General features: G+C 37.5%; 1 protein-coding gene across 6 annotated transcripts in view; it reads right to left on the bottom strand.

Moving 5' to 3' along the window:
• The window catches only part of LOC136035425 (beta-alanine transporter-like), a 112397-nt gene that overhangs the window by 79846 nt on the left and 18806 nt on the right, over window positions 1-13745 (bottom strand). For 5 of the 6 annotated variants that reach the window (XM_065717222.1, XM_065717218.1, XM_065717221.1 and 2 more), the window contains exon 2: window positions 5818-6148. In XM_065717222.1, the coding sequence (XP_065573294.1) occupies window positions 5818-6029 (212 nt within the window). In that variant the 5' untranslated portion in view covers window positions 6030-6148. Of the gene's footprint in view, window positions 1-5817; window positions 6149-9694; window positions 9771-13745 lie in introns of all 6 variants that reach the window. The other variant, XM_065717219.1, reaches the window with a different exon arrangement.

Below are 13745 nucleotides of genomic sequence, written 5' to 3'. Positions count from 1 at the left end.
GATCCGCTCTCTTTTGGGGGAGTTGGGGGGAAGGGTAAATTCTAAAACATAAAAAAATGAGGTATTTCTAACTTAAGAAGAAATGATCGGATTTTTATGAAATTTCGTATTTAGAAGGACCTCGTAACTCAGATCTCTTATTTTAAATCCCGACCGAATCCAGTATCATTGGGGGGGGCAGAAATCTTAAAAAACGCTTAAAGCGGAGAGATCAGGATGGAACTTGGTGGGAAGAATAAGCACATAACCAAGATAAGTGACTGACTTAACCGGAACGTATCTGCTCTCTTTGGTGAAAATGGGGAGAGGGGGGGGGTAATTCGGACAAATTAGAAAAAAATGAGGTATTTGTAACTTACCAACGGGTGATCAGATCTTAACGGAATTTGATATTTAGAAGGATCTTGTGTTTTGGAACTTTCATTTTAAATCCCGACCAGATGCAGTGACATTGGGAGGAGCTGGAGGGGGAAACCGGAAATCTTGGAAAACGCTTAGAGAGGAGAGATCGGGATGAAACTTGATGGGAAGAATAAGCACAAGTTATAGATACGTGATTGACATAATTGGAACGTTCTCTTTGAGGGAGCTGCGGGTTGTTAATTTGGAAATATTAGAAAAACTGAGGTATTTTTAACTTAAGAACGGGTGACAGAATCTTAATGAAATTTGATATTTAGAAAGAACTCATGTCTCAGAGCTCTTATTTCAAATCCCGACCAGATCTGTTGGAGATTGGGGGGAGTTGGAGGGGGAAATTGGAAATCTTGTAAAGCACTTATAAATGTCGCAGATTCGTGATTGACATATCCGGACTGGATCCGCTCTCTTTGGGGGAGTTAGGGGTGGGATTCAGTGCTTTGCCGGGTTTGCTGCTTCTGGACGTGCTAGGACGATGAAAATTGATAGGTGTGTCAGGGAGCTGCACAAATTGACTTGATACAGTCGTTTTTCCTGATTCGACCATCTGGGGGCTAAAGGGAGAGGAAAAATTAGAAAAATTGAGGCATTTTCAACTTACGAGTGGGTAATCGGATCTTAACGGATGTTGACATTTAGAAGGACCTCGTGACTCAGAGCTCTTATTTTTTAATCCCGACCGGCATTAAGCCTCTGATTTTCCTTTTAAAGCAATGTATTGATGCTTAAAATTTTGCTAGAGCTCATGCCATACGAGCTCTAGGCTCTTCCGACCTCGTCACAAGTGCCATATGGGCTCTTAGCTCTTGTTTATGGAAAAATCTTTCATTATTCTATTCCGATCTGTGGTCTAAAGACCTGATGAGATTGACATCTAAATTATCTCTTCAATGTTGTATTTATCTGCACACTGATATGCGATATATGTAACTGGTCCGCAAACCAGTTACACGGATTCATAAGCTTCCCATAATTAAATGTTATTTAGTTGGGAAACATTAATATTATTTTCCAATTATAATATTATCGGGAACAGCGTTTTTTTTCCGGAGTAGTTTCTAATGAGAAACTGAATACGGCATTTCATTTCTCAGCCATAACACAGTTAAGAGCCTTTGAGACAACAAGGGCACTTTATAAAAGTATCCATAAAAGTTAAGAATTGGTTTCCCAAGAAATATTTTTCTATAGGCGGACTGAAAAAAAAACAAAAAAAAAGATGTGCAATTAAATGGATTTACATCTGGATAGAAACAATAGAGAAACAATAAAGATCACAAAAAGGGAAATGAGAATCAAAACGCCACCTCCCCACAGACGTGAGGGGTGGTTATATGACTCATCTCAAATAATACAAAATATAAACCCCGCGTTCAGCATAGCTTATTGAATAAGCGAATCAACTTAGGGAATAAGCGCAATTATGCTCTATTGAACACCGTTGGGACACCAAAATTAATTCTACACGAATAATCTCAAAGTTGGGAGAAATGGTCAAAGTTTAGTTATCTATATTTCCCTCTCAATACACCTATTTTGATCCAATTGTACCAAAAATTATAGTTGAAGCATAAAAAAAAAAAAAACTTTAGAGTTCAAAATCTTTCAACTCCATAAAAATTTTTAAGAAATATTCTAACAGTAAGGTTTTTTAATTTATCCTGGTAGATAAATACATCAAGAATTTTCTATGCAGAAAAAAACGCATCGCATCTTCTTGGGCTCTGACGCATTAGTCCAGGACTTTTAGCTCAAAAAAGGGTCGAACCCGGACAAAATTGCAATATAAACGAAAATGGTACCAAAATGATCAGAAAAAAATTCTGTACAACATACTAAAAGTCCCCATAAATCCGAGTGGGGCGAGTACCCGAAAAACAGGGGAAAAGGGGGAAATGCGGGGGAAAATGGGAAAAATGCCGAACATGCCCAGAAAATAGTTTAAAGTGAGTTTTCTGGGGTTTTCACATACGCTGATTACGAAATTGACATCTAAAATTCAGTATAGAAAAAGAGTACTACGGAAAACGGGGGCACAGGGGAAAGAGGGGAGAAAAGAGAAGAATACAGGGTAGGGGTAGAAAGCGGTTTGGAAGATATTTTCTGGGGTATTCCTATCTGGTGATTATGAAATTGATATAAAATGATATACAAAAATCGATTAACATAAAACGGGGAAATGGGGGGGAGGGAGTGGAAAAAGGAAAATATACAGGGTAGGGGTAGAAAGCATGTGGAAATGTGTTTTCTAGGGTTTTTCTATCTGCTGATTATAAAATTGACATCTAAAACAAAGTTAGAGAACAAATACAGGAGATCTATAGAGGTTCGGCTACCCCATAGGTTCGGAAAAGGCAAAAAAAAAAATTCGAGAAAGAAATACGGAAAAATACTGAAATTTCATTATTCCGTATTCCTCGCCGTTATCGACAAGCGCGCGGGTTCGTCAACATAATCCTGTTCTAATTCGACATCCAGTAAGAGAAGCAAGGTAGACTAGTCACCGCGGAGTTCCAGTGCCGACGACAAAACCTATCCTGACGGAATGACATCTAGCGGATCCAATAGTCCCCAGTCTGCGTGGATGCTTACACATGTGACATGGTAGCAGGATAAATCAAGGTACGACGAGATTTTTTTTTAAGTCAAGCATAATTTTGCGTATCGGCAACTCTTCTTTCAGTACTAAGCCAAGTTTAATTCATTATTTTCCCTGGGTGCCCGAATTAATGGTTATTAGTTGCGTTTTGTCAAGATTAAGCATACATCTGCCCATACATCTGAAAATGACATGGCAGAAACTCTACGTTACGAACTGTGCAGTTATCCGCCCGCTTTCTTTGAGAATCCTGGCATAATGCGTCAGCCAGACAAACCTGCACTAGCGAAAGCAATATGGAAAGAAGCGAACACGGACTCGATTCACCACCTGCCAGTGTCAGATCGTGTCACTGTAGTTGACGGAGGTTGGCTGCTTCAGCAAGTACCTTGGAAGATTGGTGATACTTATGATTCAATCTGTGACAGCTATGTCAGTTTCGTTACTCGACGCTGTACCTCCCCTACTGTTGTCTTCGATGGATACAGCGCTGGTCCAACCACGAAAGATGCTACGCACAACCGACGGTGTAAGGGAAGCCAGCATCAAGTGATCGATTTCAGTTTAGGGACGAAGCTCCAGAAAAAGAAGGAAGAGTTTTTGAGCAACTCTCAGAACAAACAGCGAATTATAAGCTACATCGGGGAAAAACTCAGAGCCAAAGGATTTGAAGTCGTCCATGCGAAGGACGATGCTGACTATCTAATCGTGAAGACTGCCGTAACGAAAGCAGAAAACTCTGAAACAATAGTTCTTGGCAACGACACTGACCTTCTGGTTCTACTCTTGTATCACCTCCCGCCTAATGCAAAAACACTTTACTTCCAATCGTCAACGAACGCAAAAGAAGCGATAACACGGTTCTGGTGCCTCAACGAAGTGCAAAAAAAAAAAAAAAATGGGAGAAGTATCCAGGCTGCTTCTGGTAGGGCACGCACTCTTGGGATGTGACACGACCTCACGAGTTTTCGGACTTGGAAAGCAAGCTGTGCTACCTCTTTTGAAGAAGAGCGAAGTGTTCAGAAAAAAATGCAAAGTGTTTCTGGATGAATCATCGTCCAAAGATGAAATTGTGAAAGCGGGTGAATACCTTCTCCTCAGCTTGTATAAAGCACGACCAAACGAAGATCTCACTAAGCTGCGACATCGAATTTTCTTGGAAAAAGTTTCTTCGTCTAATACTACGGCGTTTGTTAAGCCTGAAAGGCTTCCGCCAACCGAAGCTGCAGCTTCATTCCACTCCCAGCGAGTGCGCCTCCAGGTATCCCGTTGGAAAGGGGAACCAGCTGACCTCGACCCGGCTGACTGGGGTTGGGTCCTCAGAGACCATAAATACTCACCTGTGATGACCCATTTGTTGCCCGCACCTCAGACTCTTTTGAGTGTCGTGAGATGCAACTGTAAGACAGGCTGCGAGAACTCGCGATGCAGCTGCAAGAAAAATGGATTAGCGTGTACCTTCGCGTGCGGAGAATGTCAGGGTATCAACTGTTTGAACAGGGACAACGAGATTGTCGAAGACGAGGAGCTCGACTAGTGATATCAATGCTGTGTTTTTCAAGTCAACTATACTGCCTTCGAAAGTGCAAATTTTACATATAATAGCCATTTTATATATAACTGCCAAGCGGTTGTTATCTTTATGTTTAGTAATTCAAATGGTTGTAAGAAATGTCTGTGATTCAAGAAAGTACAAGTTTGATACTTAAGCGAGTTATTTTGTCCATAGGCCTACTTATTAGCCATTAGCAGCTGGCTCAGGAGTCAGGCCTCCCTTCCCCTTTTCCGTTGTTTCCTCCAGTTTTGTTCGGTTTTCATGGTTCTCGTTTTCTTTCCTTCATTTTAGGGGTCAGTTTCGTGATCAGCAGATAGAAAAACCCCAGAAAACACATTTCCACATGCTTTCTACCCCTACCCTGTATATTTCCCTTTTCCCCTCCCCCCCATTTCCCCGTTTTATGTTAATCGATTTTTTTATATCATTTTATATCTCAATTTCGTAATCACCAGATAGGAATACCCCAGAAAACATCTTTCAAACCGCTTTCTACCCCTACCCTGTATTCTTCTCTTTTCTCCCCTCTTTCCCCTGTTCCCCCGTTTTCCGTAGTACTCTTTTTCTATACTGAATTTTAGATGTCAATTTCGTAATCAGCGTATGTGAAAACCCCAGAAAACTCACTTTAAACTATTTTCTGGGCATGTTCGGCATTTTTCCCATTTTCCCCCGCATTTCCCCCTTTTCCCCTGTTTTTCGGGTACTCGCCCCACTCGGATTTATGGAGACTTTTAGTATGTTGTACAGAATTTTTTTCTGATCATTTTGGTACCATTTTCGTTTATATTGCAATTTTGTCCGGGTCAAACCCTAAAAGTCCTGGACTACATATTAAGCAAATTATTTAATTTAATGGGTTCCGATAAGCGCTCATGCAATTCAATCATTACAGTTGCCTATTTAACGCCAAAAATCCTTTACGCTAAGCTTACTGAACGCCGGGATAGTTTATAGATAATACAAAATTAGTGCTTATCACACATTGGATAAGTAGGGCTGTCACACTGGTTTACTCAAGATCTGTAGGAGTGTAAATTATATTCTGGCTGATGGATTATATTTTTAGGTGATTAATAATAGGGTATTTTACATTCTTACGTTAAGTAACTTACATGACAGAACGGCAATGTGGAAAAGTTTTAAGCGGGACATATCAAACTGAAAAGAAATAAGACAGTCACTTGATAGAAATCATTTAGATAGAAAATTTTAATCCCTACCTCAAGTGAAAGCAGCTTACCTTAAATTCTTAACTTCTTCCATTGTTAAATTAAGTCCATCCAGTTCAGGTACTTTGCACCAATGGTCATAATTAGTTGTCAAGAACAATTGGTTATAAGCATGAAAGCCACACGGGAAAAAGCCAGGGAGAAGTACAAACCAAATTAGAAATTTTTGATAAGTTCCATATTCGCCTATATCCGGCAATAGTAAATCGAAGTCCACCGCCATCCTTTCTAAAGAGTAACTTGATGTTCTCTGATTGAACACTAATGAATATGGTAGAGGAGAATAATTTCAGTTTTAAAGTTCTGGAGAAAACATGATTGGACCGCCCTGCGCTCCGTGCTCTGTAAGAAGGACAGTTTTACTTGCACGCAAAGCAAAATATTAAGGCAGGACGGACTCGCAAAGAATCTTCCTATACCTCCCATGTTAAACATTTGGAGTTTGCCTGACGTTCCTGAATTAGTGATTTTGGCGGTTTTTATGTCAATAGAAGTAAAAAAAATCTGGTGAATATTTTGGCATAATCAAATCTTAAAGCCGACAATTATTTTTTTATAATTCCAAAATAATTATAAAACCTGTTTCGGGTTTGCATTCTAGATTGCTATGCTTGACATTGTTGTTGTGGGGTATAAAAAAATAGAGCAAAAAATTTTCTATTCATCAATAAGAAACTTTTTTCTATAATATATACCTCCTGGCTGCAGTCCCTTCAAATACTTTACATATTTGTGTTCCGAAATAAAATTTCCCCTCAAAAGGTTAGATTGAGCTGTAATCGGAGCATCTAAGAATGCAAAAATTACACCAAGGGGCTAACCACTCGGATTGTTCAGGAGCGATTCAGTCAAGCATTATTTAGTTCTAACCTGTTTAAACAAAGTCTAGAGAAGAAGTAAGGTGCAGACACCAAACTGCCGGTTAATGAATATATAAGAAAATTGTATTGTATAAATAATTAAGGATAAGCTGCGTCTAATCCTAGAGATAAATTGAACACAGCACAAGGGCCGAAAAAGAAGCAATGGTTTTATTTTAAAAAGATTGATCTATCGTTTTGGTTTAATTAAAATAAATTCAGGACAAATTTATGTATTGTAGTATAAGTACAATTTTGCATAATCTTCGTACTGAAATAAGAATTAAAAATATATAAAACAAGATAATTAATAACTAATGAATGAAACAAAATAACTAATGAACGAAACAAATGTCCCCAGAATATTTAAATTTGTTATAGCAAGACCCGAGTCTTGCTGTAGAACTACCAAAGCAAACTACAAAAGCAGTCAATGACCAGTCTCAAGTCCAAGGCCTTTCCAAGAAACAATCCAACCCCTTGGTAAATAAACCCCAATAAAAATTACCCATATTAAAGCAGTCAAATGACCAGTCTCAAGTCCAAGGCCTTTCCAAGAAACAATTCAACCCCTTAGTAAGTGAACCCCGATAAAAATGGTCAAAGCCCTAATAAAATTCTTATATAGTTCTTGTTATTGACCACAGTAACATGGGAAAAAAAAAGAAATATGCGAGGGCTCCATTTGCCAAATGTGCAGGCCCATCGTGAAAAGTTGAAATTAAATTATCGGGCTAGAGGCAGACCGCGTTTACCACAATATTTGTTAGAAGACTTAACGGATGCTTCGGTTCACGACGAATCAAGTTCCGAAGGAATTGGAACAAATTCCCCTTTTGTGTTGAAAGTTATCACTTCTGGAAGAAATTTGGGGTCAGACCTTTTAAAAGGCTCACGCTGGATTGCGGATCTGCCTTACCTTTTTGAGATTTATGAAAAGCTCGTGATTCGCCACATGTAAGTTTTTTCTTTGTCTTTCATTTTACGTCATTGATTTACTGCTATCAAAATTATTAGGATGGGGAATTATTCTTGGTTACAATTAATACAACTTGAGCCTTATTAATTCTTGATAATTGTCTTTTCTGCTATAGAGAAAGAATGTTCGATAACTTTTAAAGATATTTTCATCCCAAAACAACAGAACGCTCCGACGGTATCTACTTAGGTTGGTTTAATTTCACTATTGTTGGTTTTACCAACATTTTAAAGCTTATATAGAATAATCGGCAGTTGTTTCGCTATTTCTTTAGCAATCTCATCTTTGTACTCAAGTTCTGGCTCTTCTCTTGTCATATTTCACGGGTTATCTATCACATTATTTTCAAATTACGGTTTAGACAAGACAAGATTTATTTCTACAAAACGGCTATCACAAGCCCAAAAGGGCCAAATTTAAACTTTAGTGTCAATAAAAAAATTTAAAAAAATGGTGAATGCCAATCAGTAATAAATATCAAAGCAGTTTAAACTCATAAAATTGCAATCAGTAAAAAAGACAAACCATAAAAAGTCGTAAATTAAAATCAGGAAAACAAATTTAAACAAAATGACAATTTAGTTTACCTTGCAAGAATTGTAAAGTTTGCAGTTGCAAAATAAGCTTTACAACTACAAGTTAAAAGTGGAGCGATAAGAGAAGAGGGTTAGTAATTTAAAATTTCAAATATGTGAAGGATGAACGTTCATCTATATCTTTCAGTGGAAACTCTTATTGGGGCAAGAAGGGGGATTTTTGTTGAATTAGAACGTGGGGCAGTGGCGAATGCAGGGGGCACCCTTCCCCTGACATAGTAGTAGATTTGTGGTTGGGACCGCTTGCTCTGGTTCTTTTAGGGACGGATTTTTTTTTTTATTTGGTTTTTAATAGTCGAGTTTTTAGTAAGTTTTTAATTATTAAGGCTGTTTCTTTTTGCAAAGAAGTTTGAAGCAAGGTTTCAGTTACTTTTTGCAGTCTCTATTAGATTTTTATTAATGACACATGTCCCCAAAAAGTATTTAATTAAATTTAAGTTTATCAAGGGGATCTGTCCGTATTACCACAAATGCCAACTGGGAGGCGAAAATCTTCATTCGTAAGAAGGGGAGATTTAAAATTCCGACTTAATCCGCTGCTAATAGCAACAATAAGAAGCATTATATTTCTATTTCTTTGTTCTATTTTTCCTGCTACACCATCAAACGAACTATTACTTAATGTTTAATCAACAATTAGTTCTAAAGAATGTATGATACCAAAATATGGTACTAATTTTTTTTTGACAATACAAAGTTTAAGTAACTCGCTATAGTCGCCAGAAGTGCAAATGCTAAAAATTATACAGAAAAGATTAAATATATTATTTTTTTGTAGAGGGTGAACAACCTTTTAATTGTGTTTTATGGCGAGGTGGTTCTTATAAACTTACTTTTTTTGTATCAATATTTCTAATTGACTTTAATTTCAATAGAACTCATCAGATTTTATATTAAATTAAAGTCCATGTCCACTACCTACCCACGACTTAGAAATTGTTGCAGTTTCCTTTAAATTGCTGGTATTTCTTTGTCCACAAGTTTATCGGAGTAGCCTTTCATGTACACCCCCCCCCCCCCAAAAAAAATCCTATATCCGCCCCTGACGTGGCGGGTGGGTAAATATTCACTAGGGAAAAGAGAAGTAGTACAAGGGTTATGCACGATATTGTTGGCAAAATAATAAGGAAATTTGTACTCTCATTTCCTTAAGGGTGACTAGATTTGCTCTCCGAAGAAGGGAAATGTAAGGCCCTTTACCCTGTTTGAAAATAATTCTTAGACACATTTTTTGAACTGCCTCTATTCTGTCCCACAATTCATTGGACATGCCAGAATGGCAAACAGAGAAACAGAAAAAAAAACCACAAAAAAATGTATGTAAAGAGCAAGGTGTTGAGGGAGGAAAAGCCCCTTTGATATACGGAGTAATTTCTGTTCGTTAATTTTGCTCCTTACTTTCAGTTAAAAAACTTCTTTTTATCATTTTATTTCCAACATAAAGCGAGCTTACCAGTAGAGGTAATTTCGAACAGTTCGTGGTAACGAAATGTAGCAAGGAGCGACCCGGCTCAATAGTAACCAAAGCTCTAAAAAACAGAATTTTGATATCAAGAGTTACATCTCAAGAATCGCACTTTTATGCCAATTTTAAATATGTGAGTTTCATCATCAAGTTTAGTCTTACCCATCGAAAGTTACGAGCCTGAGAAAATTTACCTTATTTTTGAAAATGGGGGAACCCCCCTAAAAGTCATTTAATCTTAAAGAAAATAACACCATCAGATTCAGCGTATCACAGAACCTTATTGTACAAGTTTCAAGCTCCTATCTACAAGAATGTAGAATTTTGTATATTTTGCCACAACACAAATCCCAGATGCGTGTTTATTTATTTAATTCTTTTTTCCAAGGGTGATTGCACCGACCCAGTGGTCTTAAAATTTTGCGAAAGGGCTCATTCAAATGGAAATGAAAAGTTCCTGCGCCCTTTCTAAGTGACCAAACAAATTGGAGGGCACCTAGGCCCCCTCCCACGCTCATTTTTTCCAAACGTCGTCCGATCAAAATCCTGATATAGCCATTTTATTCAGCATAGTTGAAAAACCTTATAACTATGTCTTTCAGGACGACTTACTCCCCCAAAGTCCCCATGGGAGAAGCTGCAAGTTAAAAACTTTGACCAGTGTTTGCACATAGTAATGATTATTGGGAAGTGTACAGACGTTTTCAGTGGGATTTTTTGGTTGGAAGGAGGGGTTGAGAAGAGGGGGTTATTTGGGGAAACTTTCCATGGAGGAATTTGTGATGGGGAGGAAAAATTTCGATGAATGGGAGGGGGCAGGATTTTCTAGCGTGATTTAAAAAAAAAACAATGAAAAAATAAATATGAAAAAGTGTTTTCAACTGAAAGTAAGGACCAGCGGTAAAACTTAAAACGAACAAAAAAAATTACACATATAAGGGGTTCATTTCCTCCTAATCTCTCACTCTTTACGCTAAAGTATTTTTTAGTAATTTCAACTATTTATTCTACGGCCTTTGTGATTCAGGGGTCATTCTTAAGGATTTAGGACAAAATTTAAGCTTTAGTGTAACGAGCGAGGTATTGACAAGTGGGCGAGCCCCCCTTATATACGTAATAGATACCTGCGAATATAGAAGTTCGTTAGGTAAGCTAATTCGTAAGTTACGTATATCTTTACTAATGAAAACCATCGTAAAAAACTAAAAGCTCTAGTTGCCTTTTTAAGTAGCAAAAAATTGGAGAGCCGTTTAGTCAAAAAAATAAAAATTCAAATATCGTTTTGATTATTCATCTGTGCAGAGCTGAAATCAAAACATGGATTAACTAAAAAACGTTCAGAAATTAAATAAAAAACGAATTTTTTTAAATGAAAGGAAGGAGTAACATTAAAACTTAAAACGAACAGAAATTACCCAATATATGAAAGGGGCTGTTCCCTCCTCAACGCCCCGCTCTTTACGCTAAAGTATTTACAGTATTAAACAGTAGAGTTGAGAGAAAGAGTCAAACTTTAGGGTAAAGAGTGGGGCGTTGAGGAGGAAACAGCCTCTTTCATATACGGGATAATTTCTGTTCGTTCTAAGTTTTAATGTTGCTCCTTACTTTCATTTAAAATACTTGTTTTTTTATCTAATCATTAAAAAGTACGGATAAAGGTTCTGAAAGAATGTCTGCAAAGGCTTTAAAGGATTTGAGAAACAAACTAGCTAATTTGATCCTCCTAACTCATAAAAGCATATTGGTATTTTTAATCGTACTAATAAGAACTTTGTGGATTACTCGAATAAAAATTTAAATGATAGTTGAAATGCAACTGAATTTGGGGCACGGATTTTTACTTTGAATTTGATTTTAGGGAGTCAAGTGAGACTTAATTTTTCTTGGAATTTGGTTACTAATTTCCCTTGGAATTTGGTAAATCGACACGGGTCTATTTAGAGGGCATTTCCTGTCATGCCCCAAAGGATTTTGTAAAGTTTTGAAATGCTTGGCTTTCCTGATTGGTAGTTCCAGGACAGTTTTTGGCTTGGTTACATACATAAATAAAATTGGGTGGTTTAATCTGACAATGAAATACAACAAACTTTCGGTTAGATCGTATAATTTTCACTTCTCACCCATTTCTAGCTATATTTTATATTTTATTTCATATTTTAATTACCCTACATCGCTCACTACTCTACATACTACCTATCCTTTTTGAACCTATAGCACTTTCCTTTCTACCAAAACAATAAAATCGCTACTTTACTATTTTACTTCCTCACAACCAATTAGCATTTTATTTACAGGTGCCAAGACATCAATTTGGTTTCAAATATGATGTTTTCTAAAGAATATAGAGCTGAATTGTGCTCAAGACTCATCTTCAAATGCGAATCATGTCATGAGGAAGCCACAATTCACACAGAAAAACCCCTTGCTCCTCGAAGGCTTAAAAAAAAGACTCGGCGAAAACCGTAGTCAAAAAACGGAAAAGGACTGATTTTGATAGTGTGAATACTATCAGAAAGAAACACAAAACAGAAACAGGAACAGTAAGTGTCAACAAAGAGGTAGTGGTTGGTGCAATAAATGGTGGAATGAGTCACACCCAGGTTCAAGAACTTTTCTCTACCATTGGAATAAATACCCCGTCTCAAAAAGTCTTGAAATTTATGAAATTTGAGAAAGAAATTTGCGTAGAATTGGAAAAAGTTCTCTATGACTATCTTATCGAAAATGGTAAAACCGAGCGAAGGATGGCACTGGAAGCAGGTGAGAAAATTCACCCAAATGGAGCTGTAGAGACATGTGTTATAGTTGATGGAAGCTGGTGTACACGAAGTTATGGGAATAGGTATCGTGCACTCTCAGGCTGTGGAGTGGTGATAGGTTTCTATTCGAAGAATCTCTTAAATCTAGGAATTAGGAACAAATATTGCTGTACTTGCGTGAAATATAGGCATCAAGTAAATAGATCTGTTCCTGAACATACATGTTTTATGAACTGGCAGGGGCCCAGTACAGGTATGGAGTTAGATATATTAGTTGACGCATAGCAACATCCATGCACAATCTAAGATATACTCGATTTGTTGCCGACGGCGATTCGAGTACCCATTCTGAAATTATAGCAAGGGTACCATATGGCAGAAATGTAGAAAAAATTGAGTTTGCTAATCATGCGTGCAAATGCTTGAAAAACAGACTATATAAGAAGCAGCATGAAAATGCCGAATGCAGAAGATTTCTTAGTGCCGCAATAATAAAGAAAATGTGTGATTTTGCCAGAAATGCAATTGCATGTGCCACCACAGAGAAGAAAAGCGTGAAGGATCTCATCAGTGCGCTGAAGGCCATTCCTCTGCATTTTTTCCGTGGCGACCATAGATTTTGTCCTACACGCTGCTCGTTCTCCGGGAAAGTTCTACAGGTGAATCCTGAAGACACCCCTAGCAACATCTTTCTCAGCCATGTGTATTCAGCCTATGATACGCTGACCAGAAGGGCTCGTCTACTGATAGGAAATAACACGAGAAACCTGGCAGAATATTTTATGAGCATAGGCTTATAGGTGGCAAAAACATCATGGTTCGCCAAAGTGCGCGATATACCACCCGTGTTAAAGCAACAGGAATCCGATTTACGAAAGGTCACTCAGCTCGCCTTGAAATATTTCGAAGAACTGTAGGATCTACACCAAGTAGGCAGTTGAAATACATGTCTTGAAAAGAAAGTTAATAGTGAAATAAAGCTGAAAAGAACACATGACTACTATTACCAAATTCAAATGCAATTGGAATGTTGTGACATTGATTTTGTATACTTTGTAATATTTTTAGGGGAAGAGGAATTATATTATGAAAAGATTGGTCGTGACCGTGAATTCTGGTCGAACAAAATGCTGCCAAATCTACATAAATTTTATTTTGAGGCACTGTTACCAGAAATTGTCAACGGAAGGTTGCCAAGAAGTATGGAGATACGAGAACCGTTTATATAAATCCAACTGTGCTAGGTATGGGTAGTTATCATGTGTCATTACAGTCTTATC

Source organism: Artemia franciscana, chromosome 14, assembly GCF_032884065.1.
Source record: "Artemia franciscana chromosome 14, ASM3288406v1, whole genome shotgun sequence".
In the NCBI taxonomy this organism is placed as follows: domain Eukaryota; kingdom Metazoa; phylum Arthropoda; class Branchiopoda; order Anostraca; family Artemiidae; genus Artemia; species Artemia franciscana.
Note: the sequence above shows the minus strand (reverse complement) of the source record. Positions and strands in the feature narration are given on the sequence as shown.